At 40.6% G+C, this 27,814-nt stretch overlaps 1 protein-coding gene across 8 annotated transcripts; it reads left to right on the forward strand.

Annotated features, from left to right (window-relative positions):
• Positions 1 to 6,972: 6,972 nt before the first annotated feature.
• On the forward strand, positions 6,973 to 26,791 carry CNDP1 (carnosine dipeptidase 1). Of its 8 annotated transcripts, none has more exons than XM_075744542.1 (15): positions 6,974 to 7,156; positions 9,652 to 9,730; positions 9,834 to 10,285; positions 11,701 to 11,872; positions 14,056 to 14,172; positions 14,998 to 15,141; positions 16,742 to 16,904; positions 18,036 to 18,124; positions 20,057 to 20,257; positions 21,691 to 21,775; positions 22,345 to 22,505; positions 23,960 to 24,124; positions 24,300 to 24,441; positions 24,830 to 24,977; positions 25,837 to 26,791. In XM_075744542.1, exons 5-15 carry the CDS (start codon positions 14,095 to 14,097, stop codon positions 25,940 to 25,942), a joined length of 1,482 nt encoding a protein of 493 aa, XP_075600657.1. In that variant the 5' UTR covers positions 6,974 to 7,156; positions 9,652 to 9,730; positions 9,834 to 10,285; positions 11,701 to 11,872; positions 14,056 to 14,094; the 3' UTR covers positions 25,943 to 26,791. The 8 variants fall into 8 exon arrangements, with proteins under 8 accessions (XP_075600661.1, XP_075600657.1, XP_075600659.1 ...); XM_075744544.1 differs by having other exon boundaries at positions 9,655 to 9,730; XM_075744546.1 differs by lacking the exon at positions 20,057 to 20,257 and having other exon boundaries at positions 6,973 to 7,156.
• The last annotated feature ends 1,023 nt before the right edge of the window (positions 26,792 to 27,814 follow it).

A 27,814-nucleotide genomic window follows, 5' to 3' on the forward strand; every position in this document is an offset into this window, starting at 1 on the left:
GACCTGCTGGTCACCCCTCTTTTGATGCAGCCCAGGACACGGTTGGCTTTCTGGGCTGCGAGAGCACACTGCCGGCTCATGTTGAGCTTCTCATCAATCAACACTCCAATGTCCTTCTCCTCGGGGCTGCTTTCAATCCATTCCTCACCCAGCCTACAGTCGTGCTTGGGATTGCGCTGACCCATGTGCAGGACCTTGCACTTGGCCTTCTTGAACTTCATGCGGTTCACATGGGCCCACCTCTCCAGCCTGTCAAGGTCCCTCTGGATGGCATCCCTTCCCTCCAGCGTGTTCACCACACCACACAGCTTGGTGTCGTCAAACTTGCTGAGGGTGCACTTGATCCCACTGTCCATGTCACTGACAAAGATGTTAAACAGTGCCGGTCCCAATAAAATAGTAGAACAGCTGCAGAAAACTTTTGCAAGCTAGAATGCTGTATAGTATTTGTTTATTTATAAGTATGCCTTTGATAAGGTGGTGTTTTAGACTGTCTTGCTGTATTAGTAATGGGTTGACGTCTTTCTCTCTTCCATTATCAACAGTGTAACCTTTTAAATGCAAAAATTCTGTTTCTTTTGATGGACTTTTTAATAGTACCTGCAGAGTACAGAATATATGGCCTCTGCCTCCCATATTCTCTCCTACTGCTGCTCTTTCTGCTCCCCCTCTCCTGCTATTTTTTCCCTATCATTCACATGAGGGGAGCTAACTTTGCAAGGAGTTTCCCAGGAATATGACCAGGCTTTCACTTTATAATGTGATAGGTATTTGTTGACTGGACTGAGTCTCTTCTTCTTTTTGTATTAAGACTGTAGCTCTTCTAAGACTGACGTGGAAAATGCTACCAGACGCTGATCTTTAATTTCAACTTTACTCTGTATTTGCCACTGCAATTGTTCTCAGTTTTTGGAAGTTGGCACCACAGTATAACAACAGAAGTAGAGTGGGAGACGGTAACTTTTTTTGCTTTCAAATTCCTCTCCATTAACCTCTCTACTATTTTAGTGAATAGCAACCTGTAAAAATTCTAGCAGAAGATCAGCTATTTCTGCAAGTCCACTGGAACATACTTTTTAGTTTGTGGAAATGCCAGAAGTTAAAGGCATCAGACAAAAGACTCAGAAATGGTTCCAGGCAAATCTCTTCAGGTTTTCCTATTGTATGTGTTGAACGCTTAGCTGGAAGACCCAAGTTCAAAGCTGTAAGAATACAATATACATTCAAAATACACTATAGGCTCCATGTCAGCGTTTTCAGGAACTGGTTGTCAAGTGGTGAGAATTAATTAAAAAAAAGCAAAAGGTTTATTTCTGTACAGCTTTGAATCTTGTTTTATTTCAGAAATATCCTGTAATGCATTGTCAGCCATATCCTAAACCTTTGTGCAAGGAGGCACAGCGCTGCTCACGATTATTTTAAGGCAGTTTTAATTCTGAAGGGTTGTATTCAAAAGTACAAATCAAGAAGAGGGAAGACTATCATCTGCTTCGGGAGTTCAGACACATGTTGGTTACCTATGGCCAATTGTCTGGCAACAGCTTCAATATAAAGAGATGTGAATAAAGAGAACTTGAATGTGGACAGACTGGAAAGACTGGGGAGAGAAAAAGGCACAGAGCAGGCTTCAGAAATACGTAAAAGGCTTCATGTAAAACATATAAGTGAATGTATAAATATATATTCCTAGAGTATGGACAGACAGAGGTTATGAGCTTCCAGGCTTTAGTCTGCTAATGTTCCTTTGCACTGATCTGGAAATGATGTTTAATGGAATTTGGCTGTTTATGAACTAAGTTTGTAGAGCTGCATATAATTTTTGGAAGCTTTACTCGGAGTTGTCTGACACTCATAGATGGAATTTAAATACCTTGAGACCAGTTCTGAAGTACTTATTTTTTAAAGTTAATAGGAATTTTGAGGAAGAGATTTGAGAAATAGAAGAATAAAATGTTGTCTTTAACTGCAGATAAGTTCATACATTGATTGTTTTAAAATAGAAATAGAAAAAAGTAGCAAACACATCTGAAGGGTTTTTTTCCCATGGAAAACAGAAGCACCAGATTTACTGTGGATTAAATTAATAGAAAACTATGCTGTATTACATTGCCTGCTTTGTGAAAGTGTTCCTCCAGGATATGACAGGTAATTGAGTCATCAACATAAAATATTAATATTTAAGATGATACATTCCATTTTCTTAATGCGTTGTAGTTCCACATCTATCTATGTGCAAATATGACACAGATTTACTGGGACACAGCAGTCACCTTGAAGCTGTGCTCAGTAACAGCTGATTAGCATTATCTGTTCCAAATGTAAAACAGGTTCAGCTTCTCTGACCTCATTAGAGGGAGCTGAGAGTGCCTCAGTAATAAATGCTCCTCTACCTCCTTCCAATAATTTGATTTATATTGAAGAAAGTTTTAATGACACAATCCCTGCCACTAACAGACCAGCAGTCCTTGAGGATGTGGAAGAAAGATTCTGAAAATAATTAGGCTTGGCACTAAAATTAAAAAGAAGGGGGCTGGAATAGGAAAACGTTTTTTCTCAGTAGCACACAGTCTGCAATACAACAGTCTTTTCATCCACTTATATTCATAGATGTCAATACAGAAGTGAGGTTAATATATCCAGAAGTGCATGGTAATCTGTTCATAAACTTAGATATATGTACCTGTTTGCTTTTGAATTTGATGACTAGAGTCTGCACCCAGCAAAAATAATTAACATTCTGGCACACTGTTTATTAGTGTTTTTCAATTGCTGAATGTAAGGATCTGGGGAGATAAAATGACAAAGTGGTCTAGGAATCTGAGAGCCTGTTTTAAGTTTGGATCTACATGAAAAGTAAAGGATATGGTGATGCAAACTATGTAATGTTCAAAAACTTGTTTGCTTTATAACAGAGCAAGATGGTAAATTTTAATTTCACACACTTTCCATAAGATTATACTGCAAAAATACAGATTGTAATTAATCTGTTATCTATCTGTGATGATAGAAATTAACGTGTCATCCTGAGTCCTTTAAACCTACTAACTTATTGTACAACTCAAAACTAGCAAACAGCAAAAAGGTATAAAAACCTCTTTCTTGTAGTCTGTAATTAGGGAAAATCGGTTACTTCTTACTTCGGTAAGACAGGTATATTGGGAAATGATGTATAAATTTATAAGCTTGGTCCGTCACTCATTTTTTCACAGATTTATCAATATTCAGAGAGTTTTCAAGACTGGCAGGAGCAGAGTGACTTATATCTTGCTGTTAGCAGAGGAACACAGCAAATACCAAAAAGCCTGCTCTGTAAACCCCTTATTTCAGTACTTAGTGGCACATGTCACCTGGATAACAGCCATTTATCTTTCAGTTTAAAGATCAAAAACTCTCTCTATGTTTTCACTGTGCTCTGAATTTGAGAGCTTGATCCCACTAAATCTGTTAGCCGGTTTAAGGCCCAATTACTAGTCACAAGAACAAATGAAATCTTCAGATAAGATGACACCATGCTGAGATAATTGAAACGGAATCAGTCACACTACTTCAGGCTGACGCTTTTTTTCTTCTTTTTTTGCTTGAAATGCGGCTCTTTGAAAACTGACTATTTATGAGAAAAAAGCACCCTTTTTTCCCTTTGCTTGCAGGATTCACCTAAAGCCTCAGCTGTGTGAGTTGCATTATCTTTCTAACATCTCCACAGAGCATTTTCTTTCTTCCCAGCTCAGAAAGAGCAAGTCTAGGTAGATAAAAGGTGTGTTTACATGTGCCTGGGAAGGCTGCACACCAGTGAAGAACACGACATCGCTGACACCTTTGTATTCAGCTGAAGTCACTCACAAGGCACTAAATGGATGGTTTGGACTCCTTTAGTGCATCATGTTCCAGGGTTAGATTCTTCTATATGAGTTCTTCATGTAATTACTGCTTCGGAAATGGAGGTATGTGCTGCCTCTAGCAATACTTTTAATAACAGCTTTTCCTTTACCCCAATAGTGAATAGGTAGATGAAAGCAGACTTATTGCAAGTGGAGAAACTAAGGCTGACACAAGTATATTTGTACTTCTCTAAATGTGACAGAAAATCCGGGTCCATTTCATTGTGCCATTATCTTCAGTCGCCATTTTCTTGTGCTAAATTACCTGTGTAAGTTGTTGTGTGTGCTGCTCAGGTAGGCTTTTGCTGTGGGAATCTGCTTGCCCAGCCAGTTTGCCTGTAGGTATCAACATGAAAACAAACAAAAAATCCTAATCTCTGTAGTCTTCGTGAGGGAGGGCACCATGGGAAAGCAGGGGACATTAGAATACGGTTTTTGGTCCCTGTGTGCTTTTCTGTAATCTAAGATACTGACCTGTGACTTAAGAAATAATACAAAAAAACCTGCTAAATAAAAAGTTCATTTGTATTCCGATAGAGGCACAGCAAAGCACACGTAGTGTAGTTTTTCCACATAGAGAAGTGAAGGAGAAAAAAAAAGCTACCTCTAAATTTTCAGTGTGTCATTATGGGAAGTTTCTGCGTAATTGCATGTCATGCATTGAGATAAAGGACATCCAGCTGTACCATCGACTGTCTGTCCCAGCACGCAGGAAACAACCGAGGAATACAACGTGGTCATGCAAATAACTGCAAAACAAAAGCTGTCGGTGTGTCAGACTGGTGTGGTTTGCGGTTAAGAGTTGTAAAACCTGGAGTTGGTTGGTTAGGCTTCCCAGCAGCACTCTGCTGCTAGTGAGGGGTTTGGGTGATCAGTTTGGGGGGAGCCTTGGAGGGGAGCCTGGAGCCCTGTGGCGGGGAGCAGTGCCTGTGGCGGTGCATTGGACACGGATCCATGCTAGCGGGCGGCTCTGCAAGCTAAGAGAGCAACCCGAGGGCTGCTAACACTCAACTCAGCGTGGCAGGGAGAGCCCAGCACTTTCTCTCAAAGGTAGATGACAATAACTTTGTGTTCAGGAGCCTGAGCAGGAAACCCTCATTAAAAACCAAAGCCGGTGATAGTTTTGCTCACCTTGAGGCAAAAATCTTGTGGCTCAAGCATGCGTTCAGGCAATGCGTATAAGAGATGTGATTTCCTCCCCAGCCTTCCTGTTTCCCAGCATGCAGGAGAGGGTATATAGTTTATTGCAAATGGGGAGAAGACATTTTTCTTCCTGGTCAAGAAATGTCCCCCTTAAAGACTGGCTTCCAGGCAAGAGGAGAGGAGCAAAGTGTAGAACTGCTCCTCTAACAGCTGTTTGTGCATTTGATCTTTCATACCTAATGGCTTAAGTGCATTTTTAATATTATTATCATGGCATTTCCCCTGTTTATCTTTTTTAGTTCGCCCTAAAAGTTAATTCCTTCTGAAGTGCAATGAGTGAGGGGATACAAATTTTATGTATCTTCATGATCTCAAATATTTCAACCAAAATTTCATAACTTATATAAGGATTTAGGCACTTGGAGTGTGGGATTAATGATTTATATCCAAACCAGTGATTTTCAGAACTGTCATTTGCTTAGAAGTTAAGAGATATAAAAATATCAGCTCTAAACATTCGGATTCCTATAGTACAAAAAATGCAAAGCCATCATTGCCTTTTAAGCCACGTCAAGGCACATGCTATACTTCTGCTGAAAGGCCTTTGAACATATGAGAAACTTCTCTACTTGAAAAGATTGTAACAAAGAGAGCAAAAATACTTGTCTGTAAGGAAAGTATTTTAGGTCTAAACCCTCATGGAATGAGCAGGGAACTCATTTCCATGAAAGTTGTAATAAAGTTTATAGCACCTCAGCCAAAGAGCCTGATCCACTACTCAGGGATCCACTTCAGTTGTCAGCAGGCTCAGCACCTACATGCAGGTGTTTAATAAGATATCCAGATACGAATCAGTTTTCCAACCAAAGGTGCCAGTCTTGTAATTACCTGCCTCTCTGTTTTTGTCGAGATGCTATCACATCTTTCACAAAACGGCCTGTTGATGACATGACTTGCATAGCATGTGAATGGTGCAGAGCCTCACCTTAATGAGCATCTGCTCCGGGCTCTCGAAGCATGTGCTTTACCCTTGATATTGTCAGTGGCACTTTGATGGAAGAGACGTGCTAGGAAATATCCCACGTTTCTCCTTCAGGAGGTCACAAATACAAAGACCTTGCAATGGTAACATCTGTTGCCATGAGATGCAGCAGTATGGGGGATGTGTGTGTATATATAGCTTATATATAGATTCATGTATGTATAAACAGTGGGTTCCTTTATTTTTAAGCTATTTAAGAGCAACTTATATTTGTCGAGAGAAGAACTCTCTGCTTGCTTTGGCCTTCTCCCAAACGCACTTCAAAGACAGGAGAGCTGCAGTGGAAAAACACTCACGAGCCTTTCTTCAGAGGCTGCTGCTCCTGGGACACCCAGCCCAGATGCAGAAGTCAGCGAAGTGTCAAACTGAGCTAACTTTGTGGTACTCCAGACGCGTGCCTTGAGGGACACCATGCACGCCACCACCTCAGTGACCCGTGCCCTGCCTCAGCCAACTCCTGGACCTCACAGGAAGTTGGGGGGAGGCAGCGTGAAGAGCTGCATAAACATAAGTACTGCACGGTTAGTATCAACTTTACCCCATGAACTCATAAAGCCAGTTTCTGATGTCTGTTTGGGAATGACTGAGTTATCAGCTGGATAAAAACCTCACCTGCACGAAGAGTATTAATCACCCCTAAGGGAATGCTGGTGTTATTTGGCTGAGCAAAGCTGTCTGAAGGATATCAAGATGGGAATAACCTCTTGCCATCGCTTCAGTGTGATTAATAACTGAAAATACTGTTGCTTAATCATTAAGCAAAATGAATTTATAATCTTGCTCTTGGAAAAATAGGGCAGTGTCCTCTCTCAGCATTCAGTGCAGCGTAGTGGAAAAGCAGCCGGACTAGAAGAACTTGTTTGTTCTTCAGAATGTTTCACTTAAAGCCTGCATGACTGGAGATCTGTGTACAGAGAGCTCGCTGAAATACCCACTGGGCGGTGAGAAGGCTTTGTGCTACCGGTCTTTGTGTCACAGAGTATCTCAAATCTTGGTGGCCATGCTCCTGGAAGGTGCTGAGCACTGTTGCTCCATACAGAGGAGAATCTGTGGCCACCAAACCTTGTGAAGCACTGTGCAACCTCTTGCCTGGGTAAGGGGGTCTTTTGTAAACTGATCTCTTTCCACTGATGTGCGCGGATGTGATTATCAACATTCAGGTAATAACTATTAATTCAGGGTCTCGGGGGTCTTTCCCTCTCTACCTGTGCAATCTCACTCCACTGTCTGACAAGCTCTTGCAGCGGGCAATAGTGCCTAACTTGTGGTCCTAGACTTTGGCATCAGTTATGGTTATCTCAAAAGGGGATGGCTGGGAAATACTTTTCAAACTGGAGTGTGAAGTGGGAAGGAGTGAGGAGGTGGAAGGACTTGCTGCTGCTGCACAGGGAGCAGAAGTAAAAATCCGTGTAGGTGAGAGATATTTTGGGAATTGCTTGAAGGACCCTCTCCATTCCACACTTACACTTCTAGGAGGCAATGAAAATTTAAGTTATACGAGGGCAGTATATTGAGAAATGACAGTAAGCGGCAATAATAACTAGGCAACACTTATTATGACATTACCATATCATTCCTCTTTTCCTGCAGTACACTTTTAAGAAATGAAAGATGGCTTGAGCTAGAAGTAGTTGCTTTTAGAATGACAGCATTGAAAACACATTTCTCTGTCAATGAAATACTGCTCCCAACAGTACATTTCTTACATATTTGCACACTCTAAATTAATATTGTAATTACTTAAGATAATTTTATAATTGAGGTAACAATTAAGGCATGTTAATATTGCTGCAGTGCCAATGAAATTAAGTTACTCTTGCTTGTACCATCAATTTGTAATCAACTGAGGCTGCTGCCCCGATGCAGTAATAGAAACACAAAGTAGGAGACCATCTCTGCCCTGGATGGCTTACATTTTCAAAGGACAGGAGAAACAAAGACATTGATGCTCTTTTCTTTATCCCATTGTTTTAGTTCTGCTTTTATTTTCCTATAATTGATTTATTTCCTTCTGCTTAAACACTATTGTATTCCAAAGAGGAGTTGTCCACACCAGCCCTCAGCCAACCTATTCAAGCTGGTTCTTTAATCTTTCCTCGTAAGTTAGCCTTTCTTGTAGTTAATAAGCTACCATCAAAGAGTGTTTTTATTAAGGAGATAAAGCTGACTGCATTTTAAAAGGCTTCTAAACAATGTTAGCAATGTTTATGACACTCCATAAATGGAATAATGACCATAAAAAAAATAAATCTCTTACACTGTGGACTCTAAACCTTGTTCCAAGTTATAGGTTATAAAATAAGGAGCAATTAGCAATGAAATAATAAGCTACAAAGTAATCATCACTCTTTTTTTTTTTTTTCCCGCAACAGTATAGTTTCTCAGTAGTATAAAGTGATAAATAAGCAAATAGTTGAATGACTAAATTTAGTAGACCTATTTCTAATCTCACTCCTATTGTTGTAATTCAGGAGTAGCTCCAGTGTGAAACATTTAAAGTCAGGATAAAGAAAGGCAGGATTCATGTAAAAATGGAATTACTTTAAATAAATGCAAATAAACATTTAATTCCCCCCCCCCCCCCCAAATTTTGCATTTCATTTGCAAAAGAGTTTATTATTAATCAAAGGAAGAACTTAAACGAAGAAAAGGTCTTTGTAAGGCTCTTCTCCCTTGGAAGACTGATACTTGTTACTGAATCTGATCATGTGAATAGAGTTTCTTTCAAAATGGGCAGAGGACCATAAGGATAGAAATTTATGTGCAAACATAAGCACCTAAACTTGGAAATCTGCTATAAATTCAGAGGTCCTCTGGTACGGAAGAACTGGCAGCAAGATGATGCTGAGGCTCTTTGCATCTGAGTACAATGTGCTTAGGTATGGATGTCAAATGCCATCCCAGCAAGTCACAATATAGTAAATATTCTTCACGTATGCTGTAGTTTTTCTTTTGGTGCTTACTGTGTTTTAAGGGTGTGATGAACCAGATTAGTAGCTCAGCCTTACACACCAGTGGATGTAGTTTGGTACTTAGCTGTACCTCCCACAGTTCTTTCCTATTAACCTTTTTTGCTATGAAAAGAGCAAAAGATAATGCAGTTGTCTGTCCAAGAAGGATCTTGGAAAAGTGTTTATCTGATTGCAAACCAATGAGCAGTCAAGCTCAGAAAATTTTGTTAGGCAAATAGTGAATTACTTCTCCTCAGTGGGCACAGAGTGACATACTACTTCCTGGGAGAAATTCTCCTTAACAGAAACGTATTATTTTCTTTTCTATTTTTCAAATTAACAAGCAATGAATAAATGCCATCTCTAAAATACCCTTGTAAAGCAGCAACACTTATCAGTAATGCTCAAGTGCATTCTGAATGTTGGGATTCTTGCTAGGATCTGGGACTTCGAGGGAGAAAAGGAGGAGGAAAAGGAGATGGGAAAATTTCTCATGGCTTGATGTGGTAGTGATTTGGATATCCTGCTTGCATTATTATATGACAGAGAAGTGGACTTAAGCATCTAACCCAAAAGTTAATCTTTAACTTAAAAACCCTTCAGAACTGCAGAACTGAGATAAAATGTCCCTGTTTAGCAGGTGGAAGAGGAGACCTTTCCACTTCAAGCTCTCATCACCAGCCATAAAGGCAGCTGCAAAACAAGAGCGCAAAGAGGTCAGGACTTTCTTTTCTAACACCACCTGTAATATAGCAAAGCAAAACTGATAAATAGGGTCTCTTTTTTTCTTTATTTTCTTTCTTTTTTTTTTCTCTCAAGGCTTAAGCAAGAAGGGAGGGCCAGTCATCGCCATTGCCTGGAACGCCCTGAGGCAGCTCGTATTGCAACACTTCTTAAGAGCTGACTGCTGGAAACAGCGCTGGGCGTTGGGGAGCCGCCTGCCAGCCAGCGCCAGATCTTACCTACGCTTTCCACCAAACGTTTTCGTTGCTGTTATACCATTTATTGGATTTGATGCCATTTCTTTAACCACCTTCAAATGCAGTCAGGCTCTGTGAGCGGGTGTTCGTTTCCCTGCACGTGTCTGGATCCCTGCAGCTCCGAGCCATTACAAGGGCTGTGGCTGCACGTGGCCTTTGCTGGAGAACTGCCACGGGAAGAGTCATCATCCTCTTCCTCCTCCTCCTCCTCCTCCTCCTCCTCCTCCTCCAAGGGTCTCACCTCTTCAGCTGGAGAGGTGACTGAGGCTTGATTGCCTGTTTCCACCAAAGGTAGGCCACTTATCAGTGAATGTTGTTAGAGGAGGTTAAATAATAACCCAGTTATCTCTGTTGTATTCCTTGATGGTGATTGCTTAGAGGGAACCTTCCTTTAAATGGAGCCCACCATTAGTTTGGTAAATTAGCTCCTACTGCCATACACATCTTTATCTCCTTCCGTGTCAAATGTTCTTTGTATTACTTTCAAACTAAGCAACTTCTGGCTTTGTTTTTCTCTGGGTTGGTTGTAAAATACTCAGTTTTCATTGGCATGCCTCCCCCCTCCGCCCCAAATGCTGCATCGCAGGGAGGAAGACACGTGAGGCATGCACTTCAGGAACAGCAAGGAGAGCAGCAAAGCATGTTCAGCAGCTGCCTCTCAAATGTTTGTAAGTTTAGTTGATATTTTATCAAAGATGCATCCTAGTTAAAGAATCAACTTGGATTTCTTGTTAAAACATGCTCTAAGAACGCTAAGTTTTCTTTTAACAGTACTTAACCAGATGGAAGCGAGACACAAAATGTTCTTACTACTGAGGAATGAAGGAAGAGAAACTGTGTGGCTGTCATGCATTATTTCTAAAAATAGTCATACTACATTTTTCTATAAAGCAGCAACTGCTCTTTAAAATGAGATCCAATAAAATACACTTGAAATTGAACACTGAAGTCTTTGATATTTTTTCCCCCCAGGCTTTATCATCCTTTCAAATCATTTTTCTCCTCCTTGTAACACTGAGCTATTTTAGCCTTGCCTGAAATCTTTCTACTGCTTTATTAAACCGATTCCCTTTTCTACCCAAGCTTTCCCAGTTGCGATCCAAACGCTTTCTAGCAGCATTGTCTGTGTATTAGTAGTGCGCTAACACAAAGTTCCATCTGCTACTCCCCTCCCTCAAATACACCACAACATAGGTGCTACCTAATTTCTTGTTTGAATTATTAGTATTTGGTGCACTCTGCTACTCTGGAGGACGGCGTAAGTACCTCCTCACATTCATTTTCCCAACTTTGCCACTGTTTGTGCTTATTTTTGTTTATGAAAGCAATATTTTTGAAATATTCTATAAGCTTTTATTGAAATCAGTGTCTGTTTCGAAAATATCACAGAATTATTTCAAATATTCCCAGGATGCTTTGCTTGTTTGAATGTTGTTTTTTCCCTCCACAGCATTTTAGTTTCCTTGTTCCATTTTTTTTTAAACAATTAAAAGCTAATGACACATGACTTGAAGACATATGTCTCTTGTCTGCATCTTTCCAGGTCATTTGCATGTAACATGGATAAAAAGAGGAAGATACCATCACTCCAGCATACGTCCCCTGTATCAGCTGCCCTTTTGTGATTCTGCCCTTCATGTAATATTAAGATTTGTGTTTCTTCAAGTCACCATAAGGCGCCAACTACATATATTCATTCTTTTCAGAGTGAAAACGCACAGAATTCAGCAAAATTAAATATTTGAACAGAAAGAGGAGAAAATGATGGAGACACTGATACTTATCCATTGCATGAGCTTGGTTACTTTAGCAGCCATGTTCTGACCTGTGTGATGATCCTCCTTGTTCAAGTGTGGCATACCCAAAAGGTGCTTTTTTGTAAGTAACTGAACCTGGAAAAGCCTGTCTAATTTTCTATGGTAAGGTTAAATGAAGGCACATTCAGTGGGCTCTGCTCCAAATATTTTCCAAATTGATGTTTGGAAATGGCAAGGTAGAAAGAAAGAGTGAAATATGTGTGAAACTGAGGCATCTAGCAGGCTTTGTGGTAAACGAAGGTAACAGCCCCAGTCTTTCTAGATGAACACCTGATTAAAATGCTCACATGCTGGGATCTCTCGACCTGTCTGGCAGTGCCCATGGCAAGACTAGGATTTATCCCACTACAATGTCTGTTCCTATCACTCTCCTCGGGGGGTGCAGCATCTTGCACTGTTTTGGAGCCACTCACAACTGTACCCATTGGGGCTCCCGTCCCCTCCTCAGCCTGTGCAGGCACCAGCTCCCCTCTGCGAGACCCAGCTTGGAGGTGGAAGACGCTACGTCTGTAATAAGGACCAACGTGAAGGTAAACTTTGCTCTCCTGGGACGAGCTGCTGGCTAAAGCGAGACCAAGCAATATCACACAAGCGGAGCCATTGCTTGGTCCCCTAAAAGCACACAGCAACAAAGAGAGAAGCAAACAACATAAATGGCCTCAATGCTTGGGCTTTTACCTAATACTGATCATCCCCCTGTACCTCGAGCCCCTTCTGCACGTGACCTGCAGTGTCTCAGCTCAGATGCCCTCCTGTACCTACCCGGGCACCGCTCCACCGCGTCTCGCCTTTGTCCGGAAACTCTGTTCATGAGGGAAGAGTTACCACCACCCCAGCCTGGGATTCCTGGTCTTGTCTGCCCTGCGCAGCCTGCAAAGTCTTCCTGACTATGTCTGTGATAGCACTCCTACGTGCTATTACCCTCTGTAAAACAGACTTTGGTTGCCAAATATTTGCAGCCACTTGCACAGTCCAAGGCTGGAAGAAATATCCAGACTAGGGATTTTAAGTTTGGGATGTTTATTGCAAAATTCATGTTGTTATGCCTTACCTGCAGAAGCTCTATCCAAAGATGACTATAACCTAAGCTACCGAACCCTAAACCCTCATTCTCCACCACATCTTTGTTGCTAAATCGCAGAAGCCGCTTTGTCTCTTCTGAAATGTCTTGATTTTTTTTCATGCTTCCTTCAAAAATTCCTGTAATAATCCCTTTTGGTTTAGGCCAAATTGCTGCTGCTGTGACTGCTGATGGGAATATTTGAAGGAGATGGTTGATTAGATCCACCTCGTGGAGACAGGGTTTATGTTTTTAAGGAGAAAAAAATGTGAGAAGAAAATGGTACTTTGATCATCACTTAGGGTTTTTTTCCATGCAACTGCACGTTTTGTTACTAGTACAGAATATTTTTAGAATCAAAGTGTTGGTTTTTGACCTTGGAGTCCATCCTGTTGCACAGCCCAATACAGCAACTATTCTGAACTTAGCCCAGGCAAGTATTTAGTCATCCAAGTATTACTCTGCTAACATTGATTCAAGAAACTACAGCAGGAACTTCAAGGAAACAGGAAGGGAAAACTACAGGAAGGAAGAAAAACACTTTTTAAAATCTGATGGTTTTTAAATCTTCACTTATCTTGTCAAAAACAAGATGGCAGAGAGGTTTGCAAGTGCTAAATGACTTCTACACCTGTCAAGTGTTTCCGTATTGACACTGTTCTTATGCAAGCACAAAAGCTATTTGTTGTCCAATACTCTCCAGTGACAGGATTGTTCCCCCTTATTCATGTAAAATACGTAACATGTGTCGGTGAATCCCTTTTCTCCCTCCTTCTGGAAATGAAGAAAAAGAAAGATGAGTCCCCTGGGCTGTTGATGTGTGCTGGTGTTTGCAAGTCTTCCCCTGGGATTGTCTCAAATCAAAATTCGAGGCTTGTGCATTGAAAATTGATGTGACGAATGTTTCTTTAGAAAACGCTTCTCCTATTTTACTTATAAAGCAGAAATTGTAAAGCTGTTTGCTCTTTGGTAATTTTTTCACTTTTTTCATTCAGAAACTTGACTATGAGTCAATTGAAGGTTTCATGTGATAAAATAATTCAGGTGTACTTTCTTCTGGCTTGAAGAACTTAAATGAGACTTAAATACGCTCAGCACTTCACAATTCTCCCTGCTTTCTAGCACTGAAAAGAAGTGCATACTGCAGGATGTCTCTAACGTTGAGTTTTATCCTTAACTTTCAGATAGCGTCCACCTCAGCCCCGTGCTACTCTAAGGCAGTAATGTCCTCATCATCCTCTTCAGCGCTGGAGACGGAGATCTTCCAGTACATTGACGTACATCAAAGCGATTTCATCGAGGTAGGAACCACACTGCAGTGAAATGATGAGCACAGAACCGGTGCCCCGGAGGCCTGTGCTCTACGTGCCAGATGAGTATTTGCCACTAAGGTAACGAGCAGGGTTCAGGGTCTGGCATCAGCTGTGCCACATGTGTTTCATGAAGCAAGGCTGCAAGGGGACGGTCTGTGCTGGGAACACTTTGGGTGGAACAGGGATTCCCATGGACTTCCGCAAACCAGATGGTCGTGGCATCCTTTGAGTGTGTGCAGAGAGGCTCCACTGAGCCAAAATGCACCTGCATGGGAGAAGCAAGCCAGGTAGGCTGCTCTCTCACTTGCTTTACATCAGAACTGATTTTTGTAGGTTTGCTCTTAACGGGGAGAGGAATCTTGGTCCCATGCTTGTTTGTGCTTTCATTTTTGTCAGTTCCCTGTGAAAAAAACCCAGAAACATAATTAGTCCAGTTGGTATCAGTTATGCTTTAAAGCTACAAGCACTTCTGAATCCTTGCGAGCATCACCGAAGTAATTTGTACGTAATGAAATTTCTGCAATGCAAACTGGTCAGCATCTAGTCTACCTCCTCTTCCACCAGGTTTTAGATCCATGGCTGACAGTGTGAATGCCTAAGCATGGGCACCCTCCCTGTTTGGAAAATCAGGACTCTCAATCCTGGGGACCCATCTAAGCAATTCCTCTCGATTCTGAAGCCTTGTAGCACCCATGACACTGCTGTGATGGGATAGAAGTGAAACCATCTTCCAGTGTGACACTTCTCACGTTCAAGGGCCAAACACCGCAGCATCCAGGGTGATTTAACTGCACTTCTTTTCTTCTTGTGCAGGATCTTAAGGAATGGGTGGCTGTGGAAAGTGATTCTGTTCAACCACATCTGAGGAAAGAAGTAATACGAATGATGGTGTTGGCAGCAGAAAAACTTGCAGTGCTGGGAGCCACTGTTAATTTAGTAAACCTGGGGTCACATCAGGTGCCTGTCTCATTCTTGTATTTAAAACATCGTATTTGCACATGTGGTCTACCTATTACCTTCAGCGCTATGTATATGCATGTGTATGTTACGACTTACTGATGTTTTTGGTAGCTAGATAATGACTTCTCAGTAGTCCCTTAGCCACACAACACCTGCCAAATTCAGTCCCTCAGACTGTCTGCCAACAGACCTGGGAGACCACACAGGCAATCCAAATGCAAACAGATGTTATCTGCATAGCAGGGACAGTTTGACACTTTTAACTGGAGGAAAGCAGCTTGCAGAATACAAGGTCTGAATTTTTAGCGGGGCTCGTTTTTACACTCTTCCGAGTAATGAAGCATGATAGTTAATGCATCAGTTTGTTACTGAAGTCCCTATAGGAGGGAGGTAGCTTTTACAAGGAAAGTGTTGCCAAACAGAAAGGGCTAGCTATGTTGAACATCTTCGGGTTTGGGAGCTTCTAACAAATGCTCCAAGACATTGTCTTAATGATTGTTGGAAAGCAACAGGCAAGAGTTAATCTCTGAGAAATCTTTGTCTCTAATTTGCTTATCTTACTGTAGACGGGGGCTCTTTCCTGGGCTGTTAGGTTTCTATTCTAGCAAGAATTCAAAAGTTCACTGATAGCAATTAGCTTTTTCTTCCTCTGAGGCTTCTGGGAGGATTTGAGAGTCTTAGCACAAGGACCTTGCAGCACAGCAATATTTTAATATTTCAGATTATGTCATTTAACAGTTGTAATGAATGCATTTAAAATTAAAACCTTAGCATGCACTTGGCATTCAGTTATGATTGCCAAAATATATAGCAACAGCCTGTGCCAGTACCAGCAGGGAATGGATTACCTGTTGTTGGAGCAGACACACTTTTCTCTGCCTCGGGCCAAAATATTGTTTCACAAAATGCTTTTTTTCCTTTGATTGCTGGGCAAGAAGCAGCTACGCTTTTGTGTTGCAACAGACCGATACAGACTGACATTGCTGTTGAATAGGAGGGAGTACGCACATCCCTTCGCTTCCTACTCCTCTCCCCTGTGAGACACTTCCAACCTCTTTTGGCCAATGCAGAGACCTGTTCTGCACAGCGGTACGAAACAGGATTAGTTCAGCGCCTTAATCTGTTTTGAAAACAGTCTGAAATCGCTGCTACCTCCTGCCAGCAAAACTTTGTTTCTGTATTTGAAGTTACATGCCTCCTGCCATCTGTTTGTGGCAAAATCAAACCCCAAATTAGTTTGCGTGGCTTTTGACTATTTCAGTGTCACAACATATACTTTTGTCACTATGGCACGCAGTCAGCTCTGTCTTCTCCAGTGCTGGGAAGTAAGAGTTTAGTAACAAGTGCATTTATGACACTAAAACCTTAGAAGAGTTCCATAAAGTCCCTGCAGAACCTAAACAGTTGGAGAGAGACATTTTAATTTCTCTGGGTAGGTTAGAGTTGGATTCAAAGTCAGATTTGTGGACCTGACAGAATCAGAGCCATGAGTATGTGGAAGTATTTTCAATACTGAGAATTCAATTTTTTTTGTAACACTTGTAAGTTTTCAAAGGTTTGTTTTTCCTTAGTTGCTTTTTTTAATATTTCTCTACAGCTGCCTGATGGCCAGGACCTCCCACTGCCTCCTGTGATTCTCGGGGAACTGGGGAAGGATCCACAAAACCCCACTGTGTGTTTCTATGGTCACGTGGATGTGCAGCCTGCCAAAAAGGAAGATGGCTGGAAAACTGACCCTTACACACTGACCGAAATCAATGGTGTGTATCTGGTTGTAATTTTTTGTATTGTTATTTGAATACACGACTGAACTTCTGAAGGAGGCTCCCTGTATGTTTAACCACAGCATGAGGACTTCTCCCATGGAAATCTATGGGACAAATCCAGCGGCTTTGAATTTGGATGGCCATGCTGTGAGTAGTGAGACCCAACAGTGATTGATTAATATTTGGTGTGGAAGAGCCACATGAGGTTAATGCCACTTTATAGAGTATTCAACAGAGAATCCATTTCTACTTTAAAATTCTTTTAAAGAGTTGTTGGATCAGCCATTATCTTCCCTTGCACATCCTGTTCTTGTTTCATAATCCTTTAGTACCTCCACCTGCCACACTGGAGCTAAGGAGCATTGGTGGTGGAAGAATGAGAGGCCCCTCTTAATGTACTCATCCTTCCACTACAGCCAGCTGAGCACGAAAAGCTCCATTCACCTGAAGGACCAAAATTAAGGATGGAGGGTCAGCAGAGGTGTAAGACCAAGAACCCAGAAATCCTGATTCCCATGCCTGTCCTCTAGCCATTAAATCACCCTTTCCCACCTGTTGGGACCAGTTCCAAACACTCTTACTGAGGTAACTCTTCTGCCTCAGTTAAATCTGGTACTGGCAATCCACAGATTTACCTGTATATGAAACAGATTTATCTGTACATGAAACTGAAATCTGTCCCTGTATATAACCGTACAGTCAAACACTTTAAAAAAAAAAAAAAAAGTACCTTGACTTGTAGCTTCATACTTCTACCGTTGTATTTATCTGTGGGGGTTTTGCTGGTTGTTACCTGGGCTGGCTGACGTGCACAGAGGTTGCATAGTGTGCAAACTCTCCAGGCATGTCTGGTGTGAACAAACAGCTCCTAAGAACAAAGTGAAGCTCAGAAATTGGCATGTAACAGAAGCCACAATACGATGTATACAAAAGGGGAAAAAAGTGTACCAGAATGGGAAACATTCATCACCTTATTTAAAGCAAGTCAATGAAATCCTGATTCTTTTGGCGCTTCACTTGACGCACAACTACAGCTCCTGTGGCAATAGGAATTTGCTGATTACATTGAAGTGACAAGAGAAGTTTCAAAGATTGCTTAAAAAACTTTCCTCTCTTCTTTTTAAGGAAATCTCTACGGGCGTGGAGCAACAGATAATAAAGGACCTGTCTTAGCTTGGATAAATGCAGTGGAAACATTTAGAGCCTTGAAGTTAGTAGGTATCAGTGAGCAATTCTATTATTATCATTATTATTATTGTTGTTATTGTTATTGTTATCTGGAGGGATGCATTTACCTCCCTGTGAGTAAGATATCTCTTGGGACAGAGACATGTCTACGTGCATTTTGAAATACTAGCTTATTTCCATGCTGGTCCCACTCTGAGAATCTGTCCTTCAGCATTTCTATTTTGAACAGTCCATACGCAATGTAAATATGGTATTGCTGTCATTGCCCTGCGGAGGAAAACACACTGGAGGCAGCATTCAATATATATTACATACATTAAACAGCTTTGATACCCTATTCTCTTGAGAGCTTTTATAATGGTAAAATAACATACATCACAGATTGGGCATTAAGACTCATCTCTACTGTTACATTCTGTTGATCGTTGGGTTCGTCTGCCTACAAGTTACCCTCAATTTATGCGTATGAAGAGAACAAGTACCAAAAAATACTCACACATAATGGGCTGTTCTTTCACTGTATTAGACTTAGCAAAGCAAATACTTTGAATGGGTGCACTAACCAAATACAAATATACTCACTTATAGCCTCACATATCTCTAAGAATCAAACTTTTGCCTAAATTATTACAATGACCAACACAGCTTTAAATCAGTCTGCATATTTAATAATTTTGTGCTAGTAGTATCCCGAATGCAAAGCTAAACTAATATATAGTCTAAGCTTATAACTTGGTTAGCAAACATCCTTTAAGGTGAATTTGCACAACACATTTTGTTAGATTGTTGAGAAACAGTTTAGTGCCTCTGTTATGACATTATGGCATAAATTAAGCATAAGGCTTGACTTTTAACGTCCTTTTGCAACCTTTTGGAAAACTGATGTTTCCCTCGCATCAATAGTACTGAATTGACCTCAGTGTCTCTTAAGTGTTAGGAAACCCACACGTTTTTTGCCTACAGATTAGTTGTTGTAAGTGAATATGGTTATGGGTCTGTCTTTCTGATTCTGTTCAGTTTTTCAAATCGCTAATAGCTATTTTGGCATTTTAACAAGCAAGGAAAAAAATCTTTGTCATTTGAAGCCTTTCCCTAGAAAACAGCAGACCATCGAACAATATTCACGAACAGTTTGTTTCTAAATTTTTTTGTCGTCGTTCGATGAACCATTGGTGAACCCATCCATAACATGAGTTCATTTAATTCCACGCATTTGTTCCTGCATTTAATCAGACCATTGAATTAAAAGAGAAAGCATCTTAAAACCTGTAATGAGAAAATGAATTGGAATGGGAAACTATGCTCAAATTTATTTCTCCTATGGGACGTGTCAGCATTTCTAACTCACACTATTCCATAATAAAAGTTCTCTTAATTACCCTTGGAAATGCATCCTTACCAACTAGCAGGCAAATGGATTCATGAGTGCTAAAAGGACAATTATAGTGGAATCACCAGCAGCATTTTTACTGCTGTGTGACTAACTCTGGCGATAGATAACATGTTGGGAAAACCGCAGCGGTGGACCTCTGCCAGTGCTTCCCACGCGGGCACTAACAGTGGAAATACAAGAGGCAGGAAATTTTCTGTGAAAATGCAACTGTTCTTACACAGTTAGACTTTCCAAAGCAATTAGAATATTTAATAGCACTGAGAGAAAGCCCATTTAATGAGAGAGTCCAGCAAACTTTCTAAAAGCACAAAAGGAAAAAAGATGTCACTTATTTGCCTTCAGAAATGAAAACTAGATAAAAACATAAGGAAACCCCAGTTTTTCTGGGAAATCATATGTGTCTGTTTATCACTGCCCTTTCTAGTGAAACAAGCTATACATCCTATGTCCTTCTTTTCCTAACACAACTCCTACTGCAAGCCAGTGTGCTTCTGATTTTAAAGATTTTTTATTTTATTTTTGAAAATGCTTGTTCCTTACCCAGACTTCTTTAATGTTCATTTAGGCTATGCCAGTAAACTTCAAGTTTGTAATTGAAGGCATGGAAGAAGCAGGGTCCTTGGGGTTAGAAAAGTTACTTGAAGAAGAAAGTCAGTGCTTTTTTTCTGACGTTGATTATATTGTGATTTCGGACAACCTCTGGCTCAGCAAGAAGAAGCCTGCCCTTACATATGGGAGTCGGGGAAACGCCTGCTTCTCTGTGGAGGTAAAGGACACAGGTTCATTTGAACTGGGCCCCTAACCAGAGAGCAGTGATGTACCTGTAATCATATCCATGTCTGCACGCAGAGAAAGACTAAGAGCAAGCTTAATATTTACAAATACAGAGCTTTTCTCCATATCCTTTTTGGCTTGTACACATTTCCCTCCTCATTTCAGTTCAATTAGCCCTGTTTACTTTCATTAAGTCCTCTTCTATCATCATTTCTCCACTTACCTCTCTCCCCTTGATCCCTTTCCCATCCCATTGCTCTGTTGCCACCCTCCCTTCCTCATCGCCCCCTCCGCACATCAACTCCGTTCCCTTGCAGCATCGTCCCTACACCCCCCGACTCTCTCGCTCCAAACCCATTTCTTCTGCCGCTCTGTCCTTTTGCAGCAGATACTGGTTAGTGCAATGTGTCTGCCTAAAGGGACTCAATTTAGTTGGGTCCCTGGGTTTTAAAGTCACACAAAATTTTTGTAACCATTGGCAGAAGCAAGGAGCAGTGCACTGTAGTATATTTAGCAGCCAACATGAGCTACTGTGAAATGAAGAGCAAAAATTTCTCATCTGGAAACTTCCTGATGAAGCATAAAAGGATTTCAGAGAGAAGATTAAAGAACTACAGAGCTAAAGAAAAAAAAATCTGCATTAACCTTTATGTCTGAAAAAGAATGAAATTTGCTTTTAACCAAAAGAGCTTCAGCAGCCTTGATTCAATTCTTCTAAGTCTTGGTTAAGAAAAATGATGCTATTAAAACATCAAAAATGATCTCTGCCTGCTACCAGACAGCTGGCTGTAATGAGGTTTTGAGAAGAATAAACAAGTTCGTTGCAGGAAAATAGTTTATGATAAACCTGAGGATGAAAATGTGTCTGGAAAAAGAACCCATTTAATAAACCAAATGCCTCTCTCTATGCTAAAGCCGTGTGATTCAAGAGACCTCTAAATTCTGATTTGTTGCAATCCGGAATTAAGGTTGGACATATATTTTCTTAATGCAAAACAAGTAAGTTTCTTTCTTGCCTTTGTTATGAAGATTTTGCATTAAATAAAAAGGATAGAGAACTTGGAGAATTTATTCTGCAATGTTAGAAACAGCAATATGCAAGCGTTTCACTTACGATGTATTTAATCTTATTGGAGCAAAAGAGGGAATGGAGAGGGACCCTTGCTCTTAAATGCCTGTAAGTGCTACAGACAGCTGAATTTCTCTCTCTAGTGGTTAACAAGAGAGCCCTGTCTTTTCTTTACTGAAGCAGATTGTTCCTGACATGATGTTTTCTATTTTATAAATAGAAACATATACTCTTTTTTCTATTCATTTATGGCCTTCTGTAAAAAACCTGAAGCTAGCAGTCGCTGTGGAAAACAAACACTCACAGAAGAATAAGGTAGGGAGTATTTATATGTAACGAGTGGCTTTTTGGTACAGGTTGAATGTGGTGACAAGGACCTTCACTCTGGAACTTTTGGAGGCATCATTCACGAGCCGATGACGGACCTGATAGCTCTGCTGGGTAATAACACGTGCCATTGCTCAGGAGTAACTGGGGAACAATGCCTAGCAATCAGCCTAACGAAGATCAGTGCCATGTTTAATTGACCTGAGTAAGGCAAGTTTACTTGACGCAAGATTCCCAGGTTTCCAAATCTGAGCATAGCTGCGGTGGCAGCAGCCGAGGATGGGGATGTCCCCGGTAAGGCCAGGACCTCAGGCATGTGTCCGTTGTGCCGTCAGCCATGTGTCAATCAAGACTATTTAAGGATTGCTAGCAACTTGAATACATACACATGTAGCAAAACCTGAGGTTTTAAAGCTGATTTGTATCTCAGTAGGACGGCGTTTTCATGTCAGCTGCTGGGCTGACCCACCACACACTACACACAAACAGCAGCTCCATGGTTTTCTTAATAAACATGAAAATACATCCAGTTAGGTGCCACGACTTAACGGATGCAAACAGTTGTTAGCAGTCGTTAGGCTTAGTCATTCGGTAAAGAGACAGGTGGAAGGGAAAAGGTGTTGTGACTGCCAAGTGGAGGAAATACGTCCCACTCGTACTGATATCTCTATGTCATTTTGTAGACAGCCTTGTGGATCCCACCGGTCGTATTCAGATCCCTGGAATCTACGACAGCATTGCTGCCCTGACGGAGGAGGAGAGAAAATTGTATGAATCGATTGAATTTGATCTAGAGGAACATAAAAATAATAGTGGTGTGAAAAAATTCCTCTATGGCACCAAGGTAACATAAAATCTATACAAATGGTCAGCAGAAAGAATTTAAATCACCTATTCATAGCATTTATGTATACAGGCAAACTGAAAGATATTTTCAGTCAATGGCAAACTCAAAACAAAATAAAGGAGCACAGAGCATTAAAAGGTAAATTAATCTGCTGAAAATGCAAGCTACCGCATCTGGGGAAAGTGATCTGAAATATGAATAATCGATGAAAAGAAACAATGCAAAACAAAGAGTTGCTCCCCTTCTCTTGCACTGCAGATCCTCTCCTGCTCACCTAACCAGCCAAACCAAAGAAGCATTAAAACCCCTGCGTACGGGTTACATAGTAGGAAAGAAGCTGTATTCAGCTCTGAAAAATGGGAGGCAGCTTTAGGTAGATGTGTTTTAGGGTGGGTTTTATTTGGTTAAAATTCAGATTTTGATGGCTGCTGATCACATATAAAAAAAACCCCCAAAGTTATAAGCCTCTCAGTGCCAGCATTTAAAAATTATATCCTAAATAAAAAACCAGCAGGTAAGGGCTGGCTCAGAAAGATCTCTCTGCACAAGAGTGGCAGCGGGGAGAAAGGAACGGAGTGATTCGGGTTTTTTATCACTAATGTAACTATACCGGTATAAGCTCTAACATGGATGCTTTTCTTTCCATCCAAAAGCTTCTGAATTAACTTAAGCTAGACTGTAATAATGGGTAATACAGAAATATAATGTAACTACACTACATACATAAGTTTTGATGCTTTACCTATATGAGGAAGAAGTGGTGCAAATTTTACATGTACATAAAGCTCTAACCACATAAAACTGGAGTAGAAGCAAAGGAGTTGTGCCCTGGGGTTCTGCATGAAGACCAATTTATAAAGAGCTACTAGAAAAAACCCAGTATCTCCTTTCTCTCTCTTTTCTTTCTTAGAATAGACATTTTCTTTTTTGTTCTTCCCTCCACCCCTTCTTATCTTCCCCAGAAAATCAGATCAACTTGGTTACTGACCATTATTATCTTACCTCTTGTGTTATTTAACTGCTCAGTAGTAGAATTTTTCCCTGGTATCATCTGGGAGGGGTCTAGCTAAACTGGTCACAGGTTTCTCCCACAAGAAGTTCTGAGATTAATAGACAGTCGGAGCAGAAGTTGTTCTGATTTTACTTAGCACTAAAAAAATTTACTTCCAAGATATTTTTTAATAATGCTTCACTTTTCTTCTTGTGCATGAAAAGCTGTTCTCATCCAAATATTTCTAAAGGTAAACAAATATTGACTTGAAAGAAGTAATATTTTTTTTTAAATGAAAAGATATTAGCATGGGTTTAAATCACAAATCAAACATCTTTAAAATACAGAGGCTTCCTAATACAAATTTTAGGATGGAAAAAAGTTGTTTCTTCACATTAATGATATCAGTTGTGAATGGCTCCAGTGTCATCCCTTTTATTTTCAATGTTATTTTTTGAAGGAAGAAATACTTCTGCACCTGTGGCGTTACCCTTCTCTCTCTATTCATGGGATTGAAGGAGCTTTTCATGAACCGGGAATTAAAACTGTTATTCCGGCAAAAGTCGTTGGTAAATTCTCAATCCGTCAGGTCCCCCACATGGACCTTTCGGTTGTGAAGCAACAGGTAAGAGGCAAACCTTTTCTTTGGCCTCTACTGCGGTAATTAAGTCCTCCTTAGCACCTCACAAATTTACACCCGAAGTAGTAAACCGAACGTTCCTAGCATCTCTCTGTTTCTGAGAGCAGAAGTGGAGTTGGAAGAAGATAACACTTCTGAGTGCAACCCATTTTCCTTGCAGGTGGTGGAGCACCTGGAGGGTGTATTTTCCAAGAGGAACAGTCCAAATAAACTGAAAGTGTCTATGCCTTTGGGTGCAAAGCCCTGGCTCGCTGATGTTAATGATCCGCTATATAAAGCAGCAAGAAGGGCAATAAAAACTGGTATGTTCCTTCTTTTTTTTCAATTCTTAATGTTTCTGCAGGCATGCAGCGGAATTGTGCTCATCTTTAGAGCAAAAGGGATTTCCCAGCTCAGTGCTACAGTCACTTAGCCCTATGAATCTTATTGATTTTGATAGAACAACTCGGCCACATCTTCTTCCACACCTTGCTGAATTGGGGAATATTTAATAGGAGTAGCCAAAAGACCTCATTTAGGTTTTTTGTGTACTGCCAGAGGTTTGTAGAGTGCAGCTGATTCATGAAATCATTTGGCTACACACTCAAAACAATTTCTACTCAGAAATTCTTAATATTGGCTATCTGCTCATATATATGGTAGCAGAAGAAAGCACCTTAATAATGAATTAATTCTTCCCATGTATTTCAGTTTTTGGAGAAGATCCAGATTTTATTCGGGATGGTTCAACAATTCCTGTTGCCAGAATGTTTCAGACCGTCACACAGAAAAGTGTGATGATGTTTCCGATTGGAGCAGCCGATGATGGGGAGCACTCCCAGAATGAGAAAATAAGCAGGTTTCTTTTATTTGACCATTTACACTATAAGAGAAGGGGGGGAGAACCAAAGTCCCCAGGTACCCACGCATAAGCACTGCCAGACGGGAAGCTTTGCTCTCCCCTGGACAGTCTCAAACTACTGTCTCTGGCAAACACGCTGCTGTGCCAAGCAGAAAGCAAAATTCCCAACCTAACGCCTACCGCTATATACTTTTCATGAAGTGTTTACTCGGTCTTTAAAGACATCGCACTGGCAATTTTCCTTTCACTGCCAATTAAATTTGTCTGAAAGACGATGACGTAGATGAGCACCTTTCTATCACAGCATCAATTTCAAAGTATTCCAGTCAGACATACTCAGGCTAATGGTTAAGTAAAGGTTTTAATGGTTTTCAGTATGAATGGATATAAAGGTGTACTTGTATTACAGGGACCAAAACTAGTGTAATTATATCAAAACTAGCTTAAACTTACCACTTGTGTTCATTCTTTGAGGAGCCACGGTAAGACACTGTTCAGCATGTTTGTGCAGCTCCTGAATGCCAAGCAGCTCCTCCTCATGCCAAGCTAGAGGAACTGGAGAGTCCTACAATAATTCTCAAATAATTTTTTGTTGCCTCTCAGTCTAGCCTCAACCCTTGTGGCTACAGACAATAGTAATTAGGGGACATCATAATGCTGGAAAAAGTTTCCTCAGTGAATCCTTCAGAGGAATGCCAATTGCAGGATGTCCAGAATTTCTGTGCACTGGTCCTTTTTTCGGGTGACCAATCTTGCAAATTCCTCTGAAGACTCTGACAACTTCACCAGGTTATGCCACTAGTTTGGACAGCAGAAGAGCCTGACAGGGCTTCATTCTTTCTTTCCTTCTTCATAGACACAGCTACATTGAAGGAACCAAAGTGTTTGCAGCCTTTTTCCTGGAGATATCAAAGCTACATCATCACTTACATGAACTATCCAGCATGCAGACCAACAACTGATAGACCATCATGAGAAAATCAGCAAAGCACATTTTTAGTCTTAAACTTTCTAACTTCCTGATCTGGAAAAACATATAAACGACATATATGGGTGGGTCTGAATTGGTGGGAAAAAATAAATGCCATGCTATTACTTGGCATACTACTAAATGGCATGCATTTGTTATCTGGTCAATCAAGTGATCTTATCTCTAATGCTGTAAAATAGGGTTAGGGATAACTCATTCTGGCTGAGTGAAGAATGTTACATTTTAGTTTTAAAATTCAGAGCAATGGGAATTCTGGCATATATTAAAATAACTTTACTTCAATTTTTTAGTACGCTCATGTTCATGCCACCTAGCTCATATTTCAATTTCTGAGTATGAGCAATTTGCAATACACTCATTTCCTCCTAACTATAAACAAAATTTCACTATTTAATTATTTGAAGAAAAGTCCACTATCGTCTTAATCTCTTCCCCATCCTTCACAGAAGGCTGTAAATCAGAAAAGTAATACAATTAGCTTGCTGATTTCGATGCAAAGACTTGCCTATGAACATTTACTTCTGGGAAAAATCACTGAGGTCAATAGAACTGCAATAGTAAATAAACATTTCCAGGTCTGGATTCTGCCTTTCGCCCCCATTTAATCCAAATCTCCTCTTATTGTGCTGTGAGCACAGTTCTAAGAATCACTATATGTAATACATTTCCTTAATGTTACTTTCTTTTTGTACAACAGAAAAGAGTTTTTGTATTTATCTGTTCTGGCGAAAGTCTGTCATCAGAAGGGTGCTCTTCCACCCTTTTATGTTTAAAGAATCAGTTTACATTGATAATTAAAGACAAATGATGTATTTTGAAATTAAAGCAATAGTTGAGTGTTCTGTTTCCTGTTTAGGCAAAACACCTAACACAAAGTACGTAATTCACATCTCTGTATATTTTTATTTTATTTCAAAATGTGATTTTTATTATAATACATAGTTATTTCACACACAGCCAAAGTGACTGAACCAGATTTTAACAAAAACTTAGTAGTGTTATCCCTACTGTTACAACAAGTGACATTAATTACATTACGGAAAGTAGTTGGTATCTTTCCTTTCTCTCCTGTTCCCTCTCCTGCAAAAACCTGCAAGGATAAAGGTGATTAAGGGCATAAGGTGTGGACGTGGACTCTATAGAAGGGAATATTGTGGCACAGATAACGTGTACGAACAGCTGATGTGGAAAGTTATCAGGATAAAAGCCTTGGCTGAACTTATAAATAAACAAGCTTCTGAGTTTTAGTAGCTCCTCTGAAATTCCTGGGAGCTGGACACAAAGGTAGCTGGCCTTTTAAGAGGTCTGGGAGCATTAATAATTTGGGATAAGTAAACCCTCATTTTCAGACTTCCCCGGGGCTGTGAGGCTCACAGTTCAGCTGTGAGAGCGGAGCAAGGATGGTGACTGCTGGCAGCATTCAGGGGGAAAAGGAGGACCCAGCTCAGGCTCTCTTACTCGTCTTGGCTCTGCAGACTGTGTAACTGCAGTGTAACTTTTGGTGCCCAAGTCAAGAGAGGACTCCAAGGCAAGGACCGAGTCTCCAAGATTAGAAGATTCCAGTTTGCACATCATCAACTTGCAGAACAAGGTCCTCTACAGTCTCTCAGCTTCCTTTGCCTGTTCAAACCATTTAGGAACCAGCACAGTGAGGAACGCTGCAGGGGAGAGCACTCCGGCACCTGCACAGGACTCAGGGCAGATCGGTCCGTGCCTAAAAGCTATTGGTCCGTAAAGCTAAAAGATGGAATTTTGCTGAAGTATTTAAGGACATACAGTTGACATAAAACATCATTTGTAATCTCCTGGTTTGCAGTGGTTTTACAAAGTGACATCAGCCGTC

Source organism: Balearica regulorum, chromosome 2 (genome assembly GCF_011004875.1).
Source record: "Balearica regulorum gibbericeps isolate bBalReg1 chromosome 2, bBalReg1.pri, whole genome shotgun sequence".
NCBI lineage: Eukaryota > Metazoa > Chordata > Aves > Gruiformes > Gruidae > Balearica > Balearica regulorum.